The 23686-nt window shown below is 34.8% G+C and overlaps 2 protein-coding genes across 3 annotated transcripts; one reads left to right on the forward strand and one right to left on the reverse strand.

The window, feature by feature from the left end:
- The first annotated feature begins 1330 nt into the window (after window positions 1-1330).
- Window positions 1331-3113, forward strand: LOC107949724 (28 kDa ribonucleoprotein, chloroplastic). The gene is made up of 4 exons (XM_016884468.2): window positions 1331-2145; window positions 2234-2335; window positions 2505-2786; window positions 2885-3113. Exons 1-4 carry the CDS (start codon window positions 1636-1638, stop codon window positions 2948-2950), a joined length of 960 nt encoding a protein of 319 aa, XP_016739957.1. The 5' UTR covers window positions 1331-1635; the 3' UTR covers window positions 2951-3113.
- A 68-nt stretch (window positions 3114-3181) lies between these two features.
- LOC107949725 (protein-L-isoaspartate O-methyltransferase 1) lies at window positions 3182-5709 on the reverse strand. 2 transcript variants are annotated; one of them, XM_016884469.2, is made up of 5 exons: window positions 5512-5709; window positions 4811-5014; window positions 4364-4634; window positions 3765-3929; window positions 3182-3647 (listed from the first exon to the last, which is right to left on the reverse strand). In XM_016884469.2, exons 1-5 carry the CDS (start codon window positions 5515-5517, stop codon window positions 3397-3399), a joined length of 897 nt encoding a protein of 298 aa, XP_016739958.1. In that variant the 5' UTR covers window positions 5518-5709; the 3' UTR covers window positions 3182-3396. The 2 variants fall into 2 exon arrangements, with proteins under 2 accessions (XP_016739958.1, XP_016739961.1); XM_016884472.2 differs by lacking the exon at window positions 4811-5014 and having other exon boundaries at window positions 5512-5706.
- Between the last annotated feature and the right edge of the window lie 17977 nt (window positions 5710-23686).

The following is a 23686-nucleotide window of genomic DNA, read 5'->3' on the forward strand; positions in this document are numbered from 1 at the left end:
TAATATATGATAGTATAAAATATAATTTGAAATAATTATTATTAAATATATTTTAATTAAAATATATGATTTAATAAAATTCTTAATAATCAATATTCTTATATGAATTTACTAAAATCATAATATATGATACTATAAAATATAATTTGAAATAATTATTATTAAATATATTTTAATTAAAATATATGATTTAATAAAATTTAAAATAATTATTACTAATAAATTTTCTTATATGAATTTGTATAATTTAAAATAATTATTATTAAATATAATTTAATAATAATATATAATTTCATAAAATTCTTGATAATAAATTTTCTTATATGAATTTATATAATTTAAAATAATTAATATTAAATATAATTTAATAATGATATATAATTTCATAAAATTCTTAATAATAAATATTCTTATATGAATTTACTAAAATCATAATATAACTTGAGAATTATATTCTGCATAAACATAATTAACTTATATTACCTTTCTCAACAACCAAACAAATAATTTCCAAATAAAAAAAAAGTAAATTCCAGCAAAGAAGAAGCACAGATTAAATCCTCAGACCCAGTTTAAGACTTTTTACCAGACTAACATGAACATAACAAACCAATCAAATAAAAATCAAACTTGTTCACTCATCTTGACTTTCCTTTCTCATCATCTAAACAAAAGCACAATAAATGAATTGCCAAAAAGAAACCCAAATTTTGTCTATCCTAGCTTCGGCAATGAAAAAAAATCATAACCAGCAAGAAACGAAATGCCGATTTACCAAGAAACTAATGAATTGAAACAACCGCACCAAAAACTAATCGTATTTATAAAAAAAATTGCAATAACACCCATTAAAAATGCATGCAAAGAGGAAAGAAATAGAGATTACTCACTTGCCGCTTCAAAGCGTCCGGAGATCTGAGACCGTAGAGTCGGCGAAGGATGCCAAGATGAAAGTCGGGAGCGGCTGGAGGTTTGGTTCGCTGGCAGCTTCTGTTGATGTTGGGAGGGAAAGGATGGGGTGGAGATTGATTTCGGCTTGGGAGGGTAAAACAGAGACCGATCAGCTAATCTTTGCTTTTGAAAAGAATTACAAATCGGCGCTGAAGCAGAGAAAATGAAGAATACATCCGTAATGTAATAGGTCCGTATTAGGGCAATACAGCGAACCAAACACAGTATTGAGTGAGGCCACGAAATAGGGGTGTAATAGCTAATCCATTACACGCAACTAAACATGGTGTTAACATTTAAGAATTTCCTTTGAAATGCCTGAGCAATTATAATCTTATGATTCTTAAATATAAATGTATATTTTATAAATGTTTACTTTCACTCTTTCATGGGAATATAGGCTGGGACAAGTAGGGGCATGGCCATAACAATTAAATAAAAGATTTACCTTTGATCTTCCAATATTGAATTTTGTTGTTGTTGTTGTTGGATATGATACAATTTAATGTATTATACGCAGAAGAGGCATATATTGGCCTCTTTTCAAAGAAAATATCTTTTTTGGTATAAACCTCCTCGTCCCCTCTCCTTTCTGCCTCCTATTATCCTTTCAGCCTCCTCTGCTCTTCTTAACCCCCCCCCCTCTCTCTCCTTTCTCTCCTTCGCAATTCTCCAACAACAGATATGTCTACTGTAATGAGACCTGTGTCTCTGGTTGACTCAACTTGCCTTGTTTCTTTGCCTTCACTCTTCACCACTTCTTCCAAGCTTCCATCTCTTCTCTCACTTCCTTCAAAGCCCATCAACCTTGTCCTCTTATCTTCCTCCACTCAGCCAACCTTATCCTCCCTCAAAACAAAAACCCATTTCCCTTCCCTCGTTGCCTTTTTGGCCCAGACGTCAGATTGGGCTCAACAAGAGGAGGAAAACGACACCACCCTAACCATTGATGACCAAGGAACTGAAAGTGAAGGAGGGGAATCAACATGGGAAAATGAGGAGAGTGATGGGGCTGAAGCAAGTTTGTCTGATTGGGAACCTCAAGGTGAGGTTACTGGTAGTGGTTCAGAAGAAGAGGATGCTTCCGAACCTTCTGAGGAAGCTAAATTGTTCGTTGGGAATCTGCCTTATGATGTTGATAGTCAAAGCTTGGCTATGCTTTTTGAGAAAGCTGGAACTGTGGAAATTGCTGAGGTTAAATGACCCAAGTTTTCTTCTTTGAAAAACTGTTTGAAATTCGTGTGTTTAGGGTTGAAATTTTGTTTGTTTTCTAGGTTTGCAGGTTATTTACAATAGGGATACTGAGCTAAGCCGTGGGTTTGGCTTCATAACTATGAGTTCAGTTGAGGAAGCTGAGAAGGCTGCTGAAACATTTAATGGTTATGTAAGCCTTTTCTTTTGCTCAAAATTTCCTACTTAATCGCTTTCTATGTCAATCCAAATTCTTTGGCAAGAATATGAGATGCTTGGCATATAATGATCTCAATTGTGCATTAATGTGCTATGAAGTTTGTATTAGGTGCTTGTGTTTAGCCATTCTTGCTTTTAAACAGGATCTCAATGGAAGGCTCTTGACCGTAAATAAGGCCTCTCCTAGAGGATCACGTATCGACCAATCCCCTCGTGTTTATGAACAAGCTTTTAGAGTCTATGCGGGTAACCTTCCATGGGGTGTGGATAATACTCGATTGGAACAAATTTTCAGTGAACATGGTAAAGTATTGGAGGCTCGTGTAGTCTATGACAGGGAGACCGGCCGTTCGCGCGGTTTCGGTTTTGTGACTATGTCCTCGGAGACTGAACTGAATGATGCCATTGCTGCTCTCGATGGACAGGTATGTCTCGATGGACAGATACATTAATCATATATCAGTATCTGATGTAAATAACCAAGATTTCGGGTTATAAAGTTTTTTCGTGTGTATTGTTGCAGAGTCTGGATGGAAGAGCACTAAGAGTAAATGTTGCAGAGCAAAAACCAAGGCGAAGCCCCTTTTGAGCTGAAATGATTATAGATTAAGACTATATGTTGCTGTTGGTTTTTTATTTCATATTTGCCCTTTCCTATTTCTATTTCTTTTCATTTTATTAACAGTTCCGAAGTTTTGTAAAATATTTGTATGGAATATTTTTATCCAGAGAGTTGGTCATCATTTGGGAGACACTTGTTTCAGCTAAACTATCATCTACAACAATGATATGAAAAATGCATAATATTGTTGGAAAACAGTAAAAAAACCAAAACAGATTCATATAATCATCTTTCACTGGGCCATGGATTGCTTCCAGGAAGCATTTTCATTATGTTCCAAGTTCAAACATACGAAAAGCATGCCATTTATACAACGGTGCAAGTCCCGAAAAAAAAAAAAAAAAACTCCGATATTCTGTACAATACTGGATTCAATAACAGTAACCACCTGAATGTAAGATACTTACCTGAGCTCAATAACCCTTCAACTGTGCATCGCGACTGGTCAAAGGTACGTATCGAACAGCAGTCTCGTTTCTAATGCTAACCGAACCATCCAAATTCTTGTCCACCACTTGCAAATCTTGGAATATTTTTCCTACAGGGATCACCATTCTGCCGCCGGGCTTCAATTGATCAATAAGGGGTTGAGGTATTTCTGGTGCTGCTGCTCCAACATGTATAGCATCATAGGGTGCATGTTCCGGCCAACCTTCTCGGCCATCTATGACAATGTACATGATCAAACCATCAATCACAAACATTCATGGAAACATTCTCCCAATATGAAAAGTTTAGAGCAAATTCTGTTTCAATATATCAAGTTCCGATAAGTACATACCGCCAGCATGCACTGCAAGAGAACCTCCTTTCAATAGCGAAGCTGCAGCACTTTTTTCAATATTTTTTATAGAAGCAGCAACCAATTCAGGAATATGTTCCACACCAATAGCACGACCCTGTGGTCCAACCATTGTTGCAAAACAAGCAGTCAAGTACCCCGTTCCTACAGGACAAATGCATGACGAAAAATAAAATAAGCCTTTCCACAAAAAAGGGAAAATAAAAATATTAGACTGCGATCAATGACTAAATTATGCAAAAAGTGTTAAGATAATGATCCAAAAAGCCTTCGGACACTTGAAAGTTTATAACACTAGTTTTCTTCAAACAACCTTTCTTTTTCCCGCCACTACCATAGAGTCGTAAACACTTGAGATTGGATTTTGATGGTTTTGCTAAAAACATTTCCTAAATGCAGGATGATTGGATGCAGCCATCAACTAGTATGATCGACTGTTTCTCAATGACCATTGACAAAGTGAGATTAACATCAAGAAAATAAGTGCAGCACATTTGATATTCCACCATTTCAAGAGAGTAGTACATATGAAAGAATCTGAAAAAGCACAGATACTACATAATGGAGTAAAAAGAGACCTGAACCAACGTCTAAAGCATGCATGCCGGGCTGCAAATTTTCCTCCAATAACTGAAGGCAGGTAGCATGCATATGAGGTGCAGAAATGGTGGCGTTGTAACCTATTGCCATTGGACTATCGACATAAGCTGGGGTCCCATCAGGTACAAATAATGCTCTATCAATAGTCTCCATTACTTCAACAACCTTCTTTGATGAAATCACTCCATATCGCTGCAACTGCTCCACCATTTGTTTGTTCTTGTTGGTCCCACTTCCACCCGAGTGGTGCTAACAAATCATTACCAAAAATGTTTAGCACAAAGTCACCATTGAACCGAAAAACAACAAAAGGAAACAGAAATACTGAAATAAAACCACTGAATGCTACACGAATCAACCACTGACAATGCCTATGGCCATAACTAATTTTATTTTCAAGGCAAGCCACAAAAAAACAGAGGAACCTCAGACAGAGAAGTTGAACAAGCAATCATTGGTATAGACATCATCGCAGGTCCAATGCCTTCCTTATCAAGGGCAGCCACGGGCTGAGTTCTCAGGTCCGAAGTCGATGGACATGCTAAATTATCACTAGACATGGCACAATGGGCCCCAATGGAAATGACCAATAGAACATAGCATCCCCAGGCTACTTGACATACCGGACCCTGTACCAGGAACTACCTCAAATGATGTCTTTTGCACCAATAATTATATCCACAACATAAAATTCCCACCTTCTGGGAAGTTCACAAAAACAACAATCAAATTGCATCATGTTTTGTTTCAATTCCTAGATTATGAATCTTACAAAATTACACTAATTGAAGCTATTATGTTAGTAAAAGTCAAAAGAATATCCAACAATTCAAACAATTCTATAGATATAATAAAAGCTAGTTCTTCAAGCTATCATTGATGATCACCCTAGAAATTCTCAGAAACCGTCCCTAAATTATTCCTTTTCTATTTTTGATGATCAACCAAGACAATTTTATCATTTCTTGAAAACCCAAACTCAAAACCTAAGTAATAAACAAAAAAAGAGAGGAAAAAAACACCATTTCCCCGTAATCAGAAGGAAAACAAAACCCAGAAACCAAAACTGTTATTAAGCATAAAAGTGAAGCGAGATAGAGGGAAGAAAATGGAAAGAGTAAGGCACCTCCATCCTGAAGAACAAGGGGTTATCCTAAGAAGAAAATGAAGTTAGGGAGCTAAAAGATTGATTAATAAAGGAAGAATCGAATAAAATGAAGATGCAGAGCGTGGATGAAGAAGGAAGGAACTAGTGTCAGTTTCCATTAGTATAGTATGGCTTGCTAGCTTTTCTCACTCGGAACTGACTCATCTGGTTGGCCCAACACTGACGATACTCTCTTGGGCTTACTTTTGTAATTGATAATTCTTTCATGGATCAATGATGATAGCAAACTTCCGGGCCTTTAGTTGTTTATGAAATTGTTCTTGGTTTAATTCCATGCCCTTTCTCACCAATGATACAACTTTGTGGGCTTATTTGGTAAGAATTGTTCAAGATTCGGATTAACTTTTTAAGTTGGAAAGTTCAGTTAAAATTTAAAAAGTTACTATCAAGCTCGAAAAATAAGTTTTAAAAAAATTAGGCTCGTTTAAAATATAGATTAAATTTTGAGTTTAATGTTCAAAGCTCGAATTCGGCTTAACCTGTTCGATTTTTAAGTTTATAATATGTTATTTTTCTTTTCTTTTATGTATTATGTTATTTATATATAGAAGTTAAATATATTGGGTTATAATGTAAATATAAAATTTTTAATAAAATAAAAAAATATAATGACAGTATGCTTATATATAATTACTAAATATTTAAAAAAATAGATTTAAAAAAAATATGAGGGAATCTAGATAAATTCAACTTAACTGTTTATGATTATGAACTAATTTGAATAAAATTTTAAACTCATATTTCAAATTAGGTCGAGCTTAAATAACTATCAACATTGCTACCAATTAGCTTAGCGAGGCCATGAAGATTGTAGTGTGAAAAAATTGGCTAACCAATTAAAATGCATAGGACTAAATCAATTTTAGTTTTAAGGAATCCATGAACTGACTCTCTTATTACTTGTTAGTAAAAATAATCCACCTTAAAATAATACGGCTTGGGTTCTGGAACTAGAAATGGAAATTCAAAACTTGAAGGGCAAGATTAGGAAGCTGCATGATGAGCTAGTGGTTAAGGACTTGAAATCAACATTATTGCATAGTATCATCATAGTTTACTACTAGGTCATCTATTTGATAAACTAGACCATCATGAAGAACTTCTATTTTAAGGAAACTATCCCACTAAGCCAGAGTTTTTTATGATGTTGAAGATCAAGACTAAAACCTCTTGGATTATTGTATTTCCAATGGGTTTCGAGACTTGAACTTGTTTATGTAACTTCCCGAAGGAATGTCTTACAAATCGACACTGTGTCCATTTGGTCCTTTGGATTATAAAATAGCTCACCCCATTTTCTTTTTGAATATTCTACAAATATGCATAATTTTTGTCTATTAACTTTGATTTCCCAAGCTTTTAATATAATAGAATTTAAGATAAATTTTATATATTATATTTTTCTAAGTCATTTGGTGAAAATATGGTTGAAAATTTCATCAAACATTTTCAAAGACTTGCAATTACTTTAAAACATGTTTTAAATGTGCTTTAATTTATCCAAATGTTTTTGAGTCAATACCAAAGTGTTCTAAGATGTTTAAAATATTCTTAAGGAACTTCAGTAGTCAAGTCTTATGGGTTGCATGTTTAGAGACATGAAACTTTGAAACTAAAGTTTTACTTTATGGGTTGCATGTTTAGAGACACTGGCATGTATGTCTCGAGACATAGCCAACCAATGACTATATAATGACTATTTTTCAACCATGTCTCGAGACATCTTGCCATGTTTCAAGACCTAGGTTACAAGGATAGTTTTTAAGCATAAACTTAATGCTTTCAACGACAAGAATTCATCCCCAATGACCATAAATGTTCACAAATTCATTCCTTAAAAAATACAAGTCAAAGATAAATCAAGACACAAGATGGAGATATCCAAGCATCAAACACAAGAGAAAAGTATTCAATTCCTCATTATTTCATTTCTCTTGTAAATATTCAATATGAGTTTATTGTTAGATCTTTTATCACTTACATTTCATTTATTTGAAAGCTTAATTTTTTGTAAACACACACTCTGTAGAGGTTTTTTTTTTGTTTACTTTCTTTTATATTAGCAACTATAAATTTGGATGGCTTTAATTGAGCCATAAAAACTAATAAGGGTTCTAGTTTTTCAATAAAAGCTAGGGGGAAAGGTTATATCTAAGCCTTGAGAAAAAGATAGAGTTGTAAAGTTTATACCTTCTACTTGAAAGGTATCAATTCCTATAGTGAATTGGGAAATCCTTGGTTGAGGTACATTAAGGTAGTGGATGTAGGCAATTAACGCTGAACCATTATAAATCGAATTATCCAAGTTATTCTTAATCTTGTAAAGAATTTCAAAATACCAAATCAACCCCTATTGGTATTTTTGAGCCTAACACTAACCATGTCTCCAACTTCATTGCATCATTATTCAATATGCGTGCTAGGAGTCCAATATCCTTAAATGGTTAAGGTTAGGCTTCTTTGTTGTTTCACAAAACTTATAGAATCTTAGGTGCAAACCTAGTTTGGGAAAACTCAAAATATAACAAGCCATTTGTAGTATATATCACCAAAAGGATAATGTCCATTATGAATAATTTTGTAAAGACTATATACCATGTCTAACAAAGTTCCATTACTTCTCTCCACTATACTACTCTTAATGTAGAGTTTCTAATGCAATTTTCTAAGATATGATCTCATTCTCTATGTGGTTGGTCTTAGAAACTGACCCAATAAGTATTCTCCATTATAATTATGTCAAAGCACTTTTATGTATAAAAACAATTACATTTTTACCTCATGTCGTGTTAGGTACACATATCCAAATGCGAACAATTATCTATGATATTATGATGTAATTTTACTCTTTTTGCTTACTAATTTCACGGGGCCATAAACATTACTGTGCACAAGTTCTAAGAGTTCTTTAGCCCTCAATACCTTTAGCTCCAAAAGACCTTTAAGTCATTTTGATCTCCAAAAAGGATTCACTCATACTTTTCGACTCCATTCTTACTCCCACCTAAGTGGTTTTCCTTGTGCTATTCTAATTTGTGATGATATAAAGTAATGTTTGTTTTGTGCACATTTGGTAAGGTGATTTGAAGAGCCACCATATGTAACACCCCAAACCCGGCCTAGACGTTATGATCAAATCTGACGTGTCACATTGAAGTGTCATTTGAAAATTTAACTCGTTGGTAAAAGTTTGTTTCTAAGCTTAAGATAAACCCCTTTATTATTTAATTAACAAATCAACTAGACAAAATGTTTGTCTTATTATCTGATATTGTTTTAATATTTTGGTCTAAAATCGCAAAAGTTTGTTAAATTCTATTGTTTAAAACTCGTGTTTTTGAAATCAGTAATTATTTTAAGAAGTCATCTTCTCCTATCTAGTAGTTTAAAAATATGTAAGTAAAAGCCCAATTAAAAATTTAAACCAACTCAAAGGCCTTATTACAAAAAAAACCCAACTTATAATTTAAATTAAAATAAAAGCAAGCGTGAATAATAACAGTTGTGTGGCCACCTTCGAGTGTCTCGTAGCATCGAATCACCTAAGGCTGAGGATTACCTGAACAGTTAAAAGGAGAGGTTGAGTTTACGAAACTTAGCGTGTAATCCCCTAACAGTCAATTAGTAATTATGCAGTATTAGTCTAGGCCTAAGCCCTATACAGTAACAGTACAGTGTGGGCCTTAGCCCAAAACAGTAACAGTACGGGCCTTAGCCCAATACAGTAACCAGTACAGTGCAATAATGTAACCCATCCCAATCCAGCCAACACACCACTCCGTACCACCAATGCACCATGTGGGGATAAAATCGACCTATCCAGCCAACACACCAATATCACATCAAAGCTGCCAGTAATAGAATCACAGCGAAGCTGCCAGTAATAGTATATGTGGCAAAGCCACCAGTACAGTATACTTCCCCCATATCAGTATCCCAACCCCATGCAGTATGTCCTGTCATAAATCATACGTGAATGCAGAACGTCATACTCAGTAACAGTCATATATATGTCATAGAACAAATTAGCTATACATATCATAAGGCTATAACGGTCATTTCATCTCTAAGGGTATAACAGTCATTTAACCCTATGTGGGTATTTCAGTCATTTGACCCTTCGAGGGTATTTTGATCATTGTACCCTTCGGGGTATTTCGGTCATTTTACCCTTCGAGGGTATTTCAGTTATTTCACCCTTCAAGGGCATTTCAGTCATTTTACCTTTCGGGGTATTTCAGTCATTTTACCCTTCGGGGTATTTCGATCATTTTACCCTTCGAGATATTTCAGTCATTTTACCCTTTCGATCATTTTATCCTTCGAGGTTATTTCGGTCATTTTACCATGAATCGCAAGTTGGGCTTACCACTCGAGCGATCGCACGCCCGTGTTGCCTCAAATGCTGTATCTACGGCTTTTTGACGTTTCGTTGATCTACGGTCGTAGTGGGGCGATTACACACCTGATTGTGAAAACGCACCAAGATCCACGGGCACCCAAAATCTACATTCATATAATTTTTCCATTAGTCGCTAAACAATAGGGTTAAACTCCTTCTTTTACATCCTTTAACCAAAACTAAATTAATACTTGCCTTGCCTGTCAAAAATGGCTTAACCCACCTATATCACCGACGAAGGTTGACTAGAATCTTCTTGACGGATATCTGTATTGCAAATGAATTTATTAGACAAGATTGCTTAATCATGTGGTTTAAATCTACTTCATGAAAACTTACAGAAATACAGCCAGCATTCAGCCTACCCTAGAATGCTAGCCCACATACCTACCTTAGATCGTGAGAAGAGAGAAAAGTTTTGATGACTTGATATTACTTGATACTCCTTCAATCCTCGAGGAGTTCGAACTGACAGAGAAGAGTGATATACAGTTGAACCACAGACAATAAAGGGGGATAACTCTCGATCAAAAAGAAAATAATAGGAAGTAGAAATCAAAGACAGAAAGAGAATGTTATTCGGTCAAGGAAGAAGAGGAGAAGGGAAAAATATTCGGCCTACAGAGAAGAGATGAGGAGTAAAGAGAAGGGAAATTTAGCAACAAGAGATGAAGGAAGAGGAAAGTGTATTCGATAGGGGAAACCACAATTATTCAGCCAACACACAAAAAGAAAAAGAGATGACCAGAAAAATATATCAAACACACCCGAGAGAAATACCAAGTCTTAGCAAAAATTGGCACCCAAAAGCGAAAAGACAAGAACGCAAAACTAACTGAAACCAAAATTGACAGAAAGAAAACAACTTCAAAAAATGATTACCTCAATGCCTTCTGACCAAATTCTACACAAGCAAACCCCTAGCCAAAACCTCTAGCTAGAGTTTTCCCAAAACGGCATAACTCTCCTCACAAACAACTCCTTGATTTTCTCCTAAAACCTCTCCCCTTATCCCTCCTTGAATCACTCCATCAATTTCTCCTTCAACTCCCCCAACAACTCCATTCAAACTCCCCTTAGCTGTGTTTTAGTCCAACTCCACTACCTATACAGCTCAAGCAGCAAAATTAATATTCTACTGCACAACCCAGGACTTGAACTTCAGACCTCTCAGTTACACAACACGTTACCTTGCCATTTGGCCACAAGCTCTTTTTGTGACATAAAACCAACACTAATATTTATAAGGCCTGTATGCCTATGCCCAGATTCATTAAGAGCAAAACTAAAAATTCTGTCAAGGCCAAGACTTGAACCTAGGCTTCTCAAACACTCCCATACACACCCAAATAAATTAGCCATTAAAGCAAATAAGTAATTTGTGTCAAAACATGCAAAAATTACAAACTTAGATTTTTGGGGCGTTAGACCATATTTTGATAAAAAGAGTCACTAAGGGATCCCTTAATTGCCTTCTATGTCGTGAAGGTCTTTGCCTTTATTTACTAGAGAATTTGATATTGTTTGTGAGTGTCTTCTTCTACCATCAACCATTTATCAATTCACTATTAAGTGTTTTGGTTCTAGTAAGGAGATTTGAAGAAAGGGTCTAGTGTAGCATTTGCTTTCTTTGTGTGCTTTGGCTATTTAGGTTGGAAAAAATCTGGTTTGAAAACGATATTCTTGCACAGTGAAAAATTAAAATTTTAAAAATCGACCTAGTTTGTGATATTTATAGCAATAAACCTTAATCGAATTCATACCTGTGTTTTTGGATAAGCGGATCCTTGATGTTTTCTGACTTTCAATCAAACAATCTTCATGTTATTTTCATATCACGAACTGCTTCAAGTGTGAGCTCAATCTAATTGAATCAAAACACAAAACTAGAAAAAGTTTTCCTTTTGGGGTGAAAACAAAAGTTTTGTCAATAGCTCTATCGGTGCCATCTATTTATAGAAAGAGAATGTAGAACCCTTGTAGAGTTATAGAAGTTTATTTTAAATAGAAAAACAACATCCTGCTTAGTGTAGGAGAAGGGTGAACGACTCACCCTTGTATTTCTACTAGGGTTGCCGCCCCCTTCATGTTATATGAGAGGTTTTGGGCCTCTCTTACATCGGGTCCAATTACGAGTACTTCCTAGGCCTTTTTGACCCAGTACTTTGTAATATGACCCAAATTGATTTAGTTTTTCTATTTCCCAAAATAAACTTTAATATTTACATATTAAATAATTTTCTCATCCCAATTTTACTTCAGTAAAATTTTGACAATTTCACCCAATTAAAATTTCAATAAAATTTGTTAAATATGTCACAACTCAACATGTTCACTATAATCGAATGATTTATTTTCATTTTCAGGCTTCAAAATAGTCCAAAAAACAAAAACTCATTCTACCATCATTTTTTAAGTAATCCTATATAGGATTACGAATTTCCATTTCTATTTTTGGAAACCTATATTCATTTTCAAATGATTTCAATTCTCCATTTTGGAGAAAACTATAATCATTCCTGAATGTTTCCTATTTCTTTTTTTCTATCCATTCTGTTCATTTTTATTCAAACACACAATTCATTTTTGGTTTCAACGAACTAGCGAAGAGACTGATTGAACATATGTAGTTGAGGCTTAAATGATTTATAATTAAGTTTTAGCTTTTAGCCTATTAATTATATAATCATTTAGTTACGAAGTCATTCCACTATAGTATCGTGACTGAGCTCTCCCCAACGATATACCATTACGAAAGCAACTACTTAGTGCTTGTCCAATGACCTTGTCATTAGTGTGTTACTCTCATAGGATATCATTGATCTCTTTAGGATAATATTTGTTCTTCCAATATAATCCTATTTTATCATATGGTAACCATTATATCTTCTTTCATGAAAAGTCAATAACTATCAAATAGTGATCAAGTCATCCATAAAAAAGATGGACCACCCTTGGCCATGTTTACTTTTCATCAACCATATAATGCCAATGATAGGATATCATTTACCTATGTTTTGGGATATGAATTCCACTATTGTGAATGAGACTACATACTATAGAAGTCATACACCAAACACACTAGCTTTCAGTTCTTTATCTATTTGAACTCAGGCTTTTACTTACATCAAAGTGTACGAGTCACACATACATAATCCGTCATCCACTCAGGATTTAGGTATGCTACACTATGAACGTCAAAAGTGAATAAATCCACATACAAATTCAAGATCTATTCTGCTTGGGTCTTGTCCAATGTACTGCCAATCCAGTTAGTCACATCTATGTCTTTATCTTCTAGGAGTCATCTGCTCCGATACCCAAGACAAGGCATCTCCCCAATTGGACTTGATAGACGGCATGTTAGTCTTTCAATCGGTTTGCTCATTTCTAATTAGACTAATGACATGTTTAGGTTTGTCAACTACTACAAGCTATCTTTCTGTACTACGATCTGACCACGTAATGCTTAGTATTAGTTAAACATTAGACAACCAATGAGCAACATTTGCTTCCATTTTGCTTTGCATGCAAAAACCATGTGAGGAAAATATAAAAAGTATTAATGTAATTCATGAATAAATTTATTAACCAATCTGTTCGAAAAAATTACAAGTGTACTTAGACAGAAATACTACACTTAGGGTACAAGATCTAACATTTTATGCACTTGCCACAAAACTATTATACTTGCCCTGACATTTATAATTTATAATTGAAATAAGAGAAGTTATGATAAAATTATAAGTTGATGATAAGTGAGTTTTAAGGATTAAGTTGGACAATAATAAAAAGCATAATGATTATGTATGTGTAAATGAAAGTTAATATAAAGAACCATGAAAGAGTAAAAATTAGCATTAAATCAGTTTCTAGACAGCAGTAGTGGTTCAACTTTTAAAGTTTACCAAAAATTGTGAAAATTGAGTTAGAGGTTGAATCAAATATGAAAATAAATCTTATTGAGTCTAGCTTTTAAAAGAAGAAACAATGTAAGAATTGGAATCGTAGGTTATGAGATTAATAAATTTTGTGAGACAATGTCAGAATGATTTTGGGTTCCCCTGTTCTAACTTTGAAAAATCATTATAAATTGTAAAAAATGTTTAGGAGATGAAATTTATATGCCTAAAATCTGAAAGATTATATTTTCAATGGAAACAAAGGAAACATAATACAAAATTTGTACTAAAATATATTTAATTTTTAGTGAAGAAGGGTCAGAGTTGCCTAGCAGCAGAACGTGGGAAGGTTTGAAGAAAAAATTGTATTAATTGGATTAAGTAGAAATTTTGAAATTTTTATGGCATAAAACTCGTTGAGTCTAGTTTCGAAAACAACAAGCGGATCTTAATTTCTAATTCTATATACCAATATATAAATAAATTAGTTATTGTCACTCAAATGGACAACCTTGATAAGAGTATGTGATTAACTAAAGAAACATTAATTAATGTTACATATAAGCATAATATGTTAAGATCCAAAGATTGATATATATATACACATATAAACATTAAGGAAGTGGAATGGAGAGGAGGAGGAGGGCAAAATGATAAAAGTGTGATATTGTTAAGAAGTTGTTGCAAATAATGGATTTGCTAATACATAAGAGAAGTTCAAATATATTGTTAAAGTACTAAGTGAGTAATGATTATAAAATGAATTAAGGTAGTTCTAATTGATAAATTGATTGGTATATGTAGGCAATAGTTATGGTATGTTGAAAGATTAAACTGTATTTGTAAGTGTAAGTCCTCTAGTGGACTTATTTGTAAAACTTTGATAATTGTGTTAATTTTAATAGCTTTACTATCTTTGATTGAATATCATGTTTTATTATGTGAACTTGAGATTATAAATGGGTAAATGTGGATGATATGTGAAATGAGTTGAGTTGATTGAATTTTGAGCTTTGAAAAAGGATTTGGATGTTAAAAAAACTTGAAATATGGTAAAACATGGGAAATAAGATTCTCATGGAAACGACGAAGGAACCAAGTCGCGACAATCTAAGTCAATTTGTGACATTGTGACGAGGAATCCCTGACGTTGCGACATCACCCCAAAATTTTGAGAACATTTCACTTTAGTCGTTGTTCCTCTTTATACTATTTTAAAGGTTGCAATAAACTCGTATAAGACTCGGAAAAGATACTAAGGCATATCAAAAGCTAAAATTAATCAAATTGATTAAATAATTATTCAGTACCAAATGAATTTGACTGTTGTTGCTTTGGTAACAAATATAGCATCCCGATATGTTAACCTGACGATCGGGTCGAGTATAAGGGTGCTACATCAAGTATTTATAGGTGATACATTTTAAGTATTGGTATAATTGTGGCATATGTCTAACAACCCGTTTTCAGTGAAATCAGAACAGTGGTTTTGGGACCACAAATTTGAAGTTAGAGAATTTATTTTTATATTTTTTAATATCTATATCATGATAATAGGATTGTATAAAAATTTCACTAAGAAATTGTACCGTTTGCTAGCTCAATTTGATAAAAATGGCTAAATCGCGCAAAGTGCGAAAGTTGAGTTCTATTAGGTAAAAGTATTATATAGCTATAGAAATTTAAAGTAGAGGCCCTTATATGGTAATTAGACCATTAAAGGTGATAGTGGATGTGCATGGCTTGTTAATTGAGTAAATTTTAAAGTTAAGTAAGGGCAAAAAGGTAATTAGGTAATTAAAGGCCAAATTAATAAAACAAATAGCTATCATCTTTCTCCCATTTTTTTTTTTGTGTTGGCCGAATATCACCATAGGAGGGGAGAAGAGATTTTATTCAAGCTTTCTATAGGAGGGGAGAAGAGATTTTATTTAAGCTTTCTCTTTGCATGTAAGTGATTCCTTGTCCCGTTTTTGTTGATTTTTATTTTTTGGAATCGTTGTAGCTTAATCTAGCTAAATAGGGGACTAATTTCCAAAATGGTTGAAAGCCTAGGGTTTTACCACGAGAGAATTTTAGATGCTTATGAAGTTTAATAGAAGAATATGAGTCTTTATTGTTAATTAAATAACTTTTGTTAAGGGATTTTTAATGAAATTACCTATTAGGGATTAATTTAAGAAATGTGAAAATTGCGTGTTAAATGTGTGAATTTGTGAATTTTATGGGCTGCTTTGAGCGTAGAGGATATTCGGCTAGGCTTGGGTGTAGTGAAATTTCATGAATTTCATTTTATAAGCCTAGGGACTAAATTGTAAAGAAGTCAAATGTTTAGAGGCAAAATGGTAATTTTTCCAGAACATGAAATTTGGATTGATTTGATTAGAAATATGATTAAATGAGTTAAATTTGATTATATAGATCAAGAAAAAGCAACATTCGGAACTAAATTGGGGAAAAGATAAAGTTGTGGACTAAACGATCGTATTCTCCGTTTGAGTTTGAGGTAAGTTCGTGTAATTAAATTGCGTATTTATATGCTTTAATTGAAATATATGTATGTGAATGGTTTAATTATTATGTATAGTTATTGAGCGCATAATCGATGACATACGAAGAATACCGAGGCCCGTTTGAACCTTAAGAATTCGTAGGATACAAATGACATGTCATTAGGGTTATCGATTTAGTTATGGTCCTGCATGTGTTGCGGACACACCATAGCTTGTATGAGCTTGCCGATTTTAGCTTGTGAGAGCTTACTGATATTCAGCTCGGAGAAGCTTATGTTTATCGCTCGTATGAGCATACATGTACAAGAATTGAAGGATTTACAGTTTAGTACGTCTTGCGTGTACTACCCGCATATCTAACAATATTCTAAGTGGTTCAACGGGCATAGTGTTATTATGAGATTACACAAGTTCAATACGAACTAGTACAGGTATTTGCATGGAAATGGTTTATATATGATATACGGATAGACGGTATAGATGGTACATGTACATGGAATTTAATAATTGTTGAATTCATACAAGATTTTCGATTTTATATGAATACATGACTAACTTGGTTAATGGTTATGTGATAGGCTTTGGCCAAATTGAACTGAGTTACTTACCTAAATTTGTGGTTATATGGTAAGTTTAATTCTATGTTTTCCAAACTTACTAAGCTTAATTGCTTACTATGTTTATTTTTCCATCTTTTATAGTGTCCCGGTAGCTCGTTCGGATTAGAAGTCATCAAGGATCGCATCACACTATCAAACTCTTATTTTGGTACTTTGGACTTTATATTTTGGGTTAAATGGCATGTATAGGTATTTTGGCTAATGTGACCTATATGTTTTGTTGTGTATGTAGCCATTTGATTTGACTTGAAAATGGTATATGTTTTGATATGTAAATAGGTGTAAATGCCTTATGATATGTTGTGTATAATTGCTATGTGAATGATTTGATTTGTGAGTTGGTATTTAAAGTACCAAATGGTTGAATTGAGAATGTGTATGAATGCTAAGTTAGGCACAATGTCTCATATATGTAATTGACCATTTAGGTAGATTTTGGAAGTATATTTAATATGTTTAAAAGTGGGCAAATGAATGCGCTTATGGATATCATGTTGTATGTGTGGTTAGTACATGATAAAAACTTGATATTAGTTGGTTTTGAGTGTCTATTTATGCCATGGTTATGTGCAAATTGATGTGTATTGGTTGGTACCAATATGGTTGAGGAATATGGCTTTGAAAATGACCTATTTTTGTCCACATAGGCAGAGACACGGGCATGTGTCTTAGTCGTGTTTGACACACGACCAGGTGGCACGGCCGTGTGTCCCCTGATACTTCTTTAGAAATCAAGTCAGTAGCTTCACACGGCCTAGCACAAGGGCGTGTGGCTTGGCCATGTGGCACAAGTCAGTCTACCCTCCAAGTAGCATACGGCCTGACACACGGGCATGTGAGGCCGTTTCAAAGGGTACACGGCCTAACACATGGGCTTGTGGTTGGTCGTGTGACCCAAGTTAGTGAGTTACACGGGATTGGACACGAGCTGGAACACGACTGTGTGTCCCCATTTTGAATGCCCACATGGCCAGGCCACACGAGCGTATGTCCCCTGCACATTGAAAAATTTCAATGTTTATGTAAAAATTTCTTCAGTGCTTGATTTAGTCCTGAACAATTTTTAATGTCTATTTGAGGCCTCGAGGGCTCGTATTGGGGACTATATGAATGTATTTGAATGGTTTTTGATTTGATTGATAATTGATTATGAAATGTATGATTGTTTAAGTTATAAGCCCGGTAATGCTCCGTAGCCCTGTTTTGGCGTCGAATACGGGTTAGGGGCGTTACATTTATTGGTATTAGAGCTACGGTTTAATCGATTCTTAGACTAACGTAGCATTTGCAAGTCTAGTTATACATGCCATTTTATAAATTGTGATCGTGTGATGAGTCCTGATAGTTTAAGATCATCTTTTCATATAAAAATAGATTCCAATCGAGCAGATTCTGATTATATAAAAAGTAATGCACTGGCCCCCGTTTGCAGAGCGACTTCTTCTGAATCGAGACTCGTATCTAAGGGTTGTGGAGGAGAGGCTAAGGAATCATTCTTCCATATGATGAACAAGTGGTTCACTGATTTTGTCTGAACTAATCCGACTGCTTAGCAACCTCCACCCCCGCCTTTTCCCCGATTGGTCCCTATAGCTCCTCAAGTTCTATAACCCGTACACTTGAACAAACCATCTGTTGATAAAATCTGCAAATATAGGGCCGAAGATTTTAGGTTTACTGTTGATGACGATTTGGAGAGAGTTAAGTTTTGGTTTGAGAATGTGATCCGGGTTTTTAATGAGTTGTCTTATACGCCAATGGAATGTGTTAAATGTGTGTTATCTCTTCTAAACGATGCTGCATACCAGTGGTGGAACACTTTAATTTTTGTAGTACCGAGGAAATGGGTTACATGGGAGTTCTTTCAGTCAGAATTTAGAAAAAAAATATATAATTCAACAGTTCTTTGATCAAAAGCGCAATGAGTTTCTAGAGTTGAAACAAGGTCGAATGACCATATCTGAATATGAGAGTGAATTTTTCAGATTAAACAAGTATGCTAGAGAGTGCATTCCAACTGAATTGGTTATGTGCAAGCGTTTTGAAGACGGGTTGAATGAAGACATTAAGCTTCTAGTCGGAATACTTGAATTGAAAGAGCTTGTTGTGTTAGTCGACAGAGCACACAAAGCTGAGGAGCTTAGCAAAGAACAGAGAATAGCCAAATTTGAAGCTAGAGATTCGAAGAAGAGATTTACGGGAAAGTCTCATCAATCAACATCGAATAAATCTAAAGAAAATCACTACCATCCTACTATTTCTGTAGGGTATTCTAGTCAAGATAGAGATGCGAGACACTCCAGTACTAAACCCTAGGCTACATTTATAGCTAGCGTAGGTAGTGTTAGAAATTCTAGACCCATTTGTAAACACTGTAACAGGCCACATTATAGAGAGTGTCGAGTGAAAAGTAGAGCATGTTTTAGATGTGGTTCCTTTAACCACTACATTAGAGATCGCCCTGAGAAGTCTGAGAAAGAAAAAACACAAACCGCGAGGCCGAGCAATACAACTGCTAGAGGGAGACCACCCCAAAATACTAAAAATATGAGTGGTAGTCGAGGTGCAGCGAGAGATTCTGTAGTGAGATCCAAGGCATGAGCGCCAGCTAGAGCTTATGCTATTCGCACTCGCGAAGATGCAACGGCGCCAAATATTATCACTGGTACTTTTTCTCTTTATAATACTGATGTAACTGCTTTGATTGATCCCGGATCAACCCATTCTTATGTATGTATGAATTTAGTGTCTATTAAGAGTTTACCTGTAGAGTACACTGAATTTGTGGTTAAGGTATCCAACCCCTTAGGTCAGTATGTCCTAATTGATAAAGTCTGCAAGAATTGTCCTTTGATGACTCGATGTTACTATTTTTTGGCCTATTTGATGCTTTTATCGTTTGATGAGTTTTTGGGGCATGGATTGGCTGACTCTACATGATGCTGTTTTAAACTGTAGACAAAAGATTATTGAGTTGAAATGTCAGAATGGTAGGACTCTTCGTATTGAATCCGATGATTTGAGTGGTTTGCCTATTGTGATATCGGCCATGTTAGCATAAAAGTAAGTGAGAAAAGTTTGGGATACTTGCCTTACATATGTACTGGATACTAAAGTGTCTTAATGGCTCTGTACAAAATGGCTCCTACAGAGTTGAAAGAGTTAGTACTGGGAACATCACTGATATCGATAGCTCTGTACAAAATGGCTCCTACAGAGTTGAAAGAGTTGAAATCTCAGTTGCAAGAGTTAACAGATAGAGGTTTTGCACGACCGAGTTTCTCGCCTTGGGGTGCACCAATTTTGTTTGTAAAGAAGAAAGATGGATCAATGAGACTGTGTATCGATTATCGACAGCTTAACATGGTTACGATTAAGAATAAGTATCCATTGCCACAAATGTATGATTTGTTTGATCAGTTGAAAGGTGCAGCGGTGTTTTCAAAGACTGATTTGTGATCTGGTTATTATCAGTTACGGGTTAAAGATTCAGATATGTCAAAAACTGCATTCAGAACTAGGTACGGGCACTATGAATTTCTTGTTATGCCATTTAGGTTAACTAACGCCCCTACAATCTTTATGTATTTGATGAATAGAATTTTCAGACTGTATTTAGACAGATTTGTCATTGTATTCATTGATGATATTCTAATCGATTCTCGAGATGAGTCTGAACACGCCGATCATTTGAAAATTTTGTTACAAACGTTGAGAGATAAACAACTATTTGCTAAATTCAGAAAATGTGAGTTTTGGCTCCGAGAAGTTAGATTTTTGGGACACATTGTTTCGGAGGAAGGCATTAGAGTTGATCCGAGCAAGATTTCAGCAATTGTTGCCTGGAAACCACCAAGAAACATTTCTGAGGTTAGAAGTTTCTTGGGGTTAACGGGCTATTATTAGAGATTTGTTAAAGGTTTCTCAATGATAACTACACCAATGACTCTGTTATTGTAGAAAGATGTAAAGTTTGAGTGGTCTGAGAAATGCCAACAGAGTTTTAATCAGTTGAAAACATTGTTAACTGAAGTACCAGTTTTGGTTTAGCTTGAGTTGGGTAAAGTATTTTTGATTTCCAATGATGCGTCATTGAACGATTTAGGATGTGTTTTAAGGCAAGAAGGCAAAGTGATAGCGTATGCTTCTAGACAGTTAAAGACACACGAGAAAAATTATCTGACACATGACTTGGAGTTGGCTTCGATCGTGTTTGCAATGAAAATTTGGCGACACCACTTGTTCAGTGAGAAGTGTGCTATATCTTTACCGATCACAAGAGCTTGAAGTATTTGATGTCTCAGAAAGATTTGAATTTACGACAACGAAGATGGCTCGAACTGTTGAAAGATTATGAGTTAGTGATTGATTATCACCCGGGAAAAGCAAATGTAGTCGCGGATGCTTTGAGTAGAAAATCCTTGTTTGCTCTAAGAGCGATGAATACGCGATTGACCTTGTCTGATGATGGTTTGATCTTAGCTGAGTTAAAAGCTAAACCAATGTTTTTACAAAAAATTTGTGAGGCTTAGAAATGTGATAATGAATTGCAATCTAAAAGAGTACAGTGCGAGTCGACTACAGATTCAGAGTTTCAGATCAGATTCGATGATTGATTATTGTTCAGAGGTAGAGTTTGTGTAACAGCCTGGTTTAGACCCTAGTTGAACAGTGGTTTTGGGACCAAAAATCTAAGTCAGAAAAATATTTTAATATTATTTTCCGTGCTTATAGTATGTGAATTGAAGTGTGAAATTTTCGTGATTTAATTTATCCGTTTGTAAGCTTAATTTGTGAAAAGGGCTAAATCGCATAAAAAGTAAAAGTGGCATTCTCATTGTCAATATGCTAATTTGTTGTGATTTGATTTATGTGAAGGTCCTTAAATGGTAATTATCCCATTTTTGTGATAATGGATGATAGTGGAATGGCACATGGTGTAATTACTAATGTTATTAATGATTAATTAGGTAAATAAGTAAATAATGTTAAATGAAAATAAAATAAAATGTATTGTCATATTCCACTATTCATCTTCACCGAAAATTCAAGCAAAAGAAAGCCATTGTTGGATTTAACATTCGGCCAAGCTCTCTTTGCCCAAATAGGTACGATTTTAACTTCGTTTTTAATGATTTCTACGTTTTTGAGATCATTGTAGCTTAATCTAGCTAGCCCGTATCTCCGATTTCAAAACTGTTAAAGTATTTGAAGATTGCCATTGTTGAATGCATGAGTATTTTGATAGTTGATGATGGAAAATAAATCATTGTTGTTAGATATGTAAGTTTTGTTGATGAATTTTTGATAAAAATGTCAATTTTAGACTAAATTGTGAAATATTGAAATTATGTGACTAAAATGTGAAATAAATGATAGAATTGGGCTGCTAGGGACCTAAGGTAAATTCAGCCCAACTAGAGTATGTTGAAATTTTGAATATTTTGAGTTCTTTTGAAATATGGACTAAATCGAAAAAATGTGAAATGTTAGGGGCTAAAATACAATTTGCCCATTTGTATGTTTTTGAATAAATTTGAATAAATATATGATTAAAAAATTCAAAATTGTATTGAAATAGATCAAGAAAAGAAGAAACTGAATTTGGTAATAATATAAGCCCGAAATAGATCAAGAAAAGAAGAAGCCAAATTTGGTAATAAACTTGACCATTTGTTGAGGTTGTTTAGCTTGAATATGTTTGAGTCTTTATACAGTGTGATATCGCATATGAAGTATAATATGCACAATATATGTTATGTAATAATATAAGCTTAAATAGTATTTTTAAAATGCGAATGATATTAATATAGGAGTATTAAGATTCATACTTTGAATGGGATAAATGTATTGATAGGGTTAATTTACAAAGCATGAATTGCAATGAATGCCTGTTATGAGCTGTGTTTTGTTCGGTAATACCTAGTAACCTTAATCCAGCGACGGGTACGGGTTAAGGGTATAGTTTACGTACCGAAGAATCCCGAGCTTACACAGAGAATTTTACATGAAGCACACAGTGGTAGCTTGTTTGTTCATCTGGGGAGTACTAAGATGTACAGTGATTTGAAATAGATGTACTGGTGGTCAGGTATGAAACGTGACATTTCTGAATTTGTGTCAAGATGTTTGATTTGTTAAAAGGTTAAAGCCGAACATCAAGTACTGTTAGGACTATTACAGTCAGTGATGATACCAGAGTGGAAATGAGATAAAGTTACGATGGATTTCGTATCAGGATTACCTCTATCTCCGAAAAAGAAAGATATTATCTGGTTTTGAGTGCCTATTTATGACATGGTTATGTCCAAATTGATGTGTATAGGTTGGTACCAATATGGGTGAGGAATATGGCTTGGAAAATGACACGAGTGTGTGTCTCAGCCGTGTGTGACATATGGCCAGGTGACACGGCCGTATGTCCCCTGATACTTCTATAGAAATCAAGTCAGTAGCTTCACACGGCCTACCACATGGATGTGTGGCTTGGCCGTGTGGCACAAGTCAGTGTACCCTCCAGGTAGCACACGGCCTGGCACATGGGCAAGTGAGGCCATTTCGAAGGGTACACGGCCTAACACACGGGCATGTGGTTGGTCGTGTGAGCCAAGTTAGTGAGTTATACGGGGTCAGACACGGCCGTGTGTCCCCATTTTGAATGCTCACACGGCCTGAGACACGGGCGTGTTTCTTGGC

The sequence above is a fragment of the Gossypium hirsutum genome, chromosome D03, assembly GCF_007990345.1.
Source record: "Gossypium hirsutum isolate 1008001.06 chromosome D03, Gossypium_hirsutum_v2.1, whole genome shotgun sequence".
In the NCBI taxonomy this organism is placed as follows: Eukaryota; Viridiplantae; Streptophyta; class Magnoliopsida; order Malvales; family Malvaceae; genus Gossypium; species Gossypium hirsutum.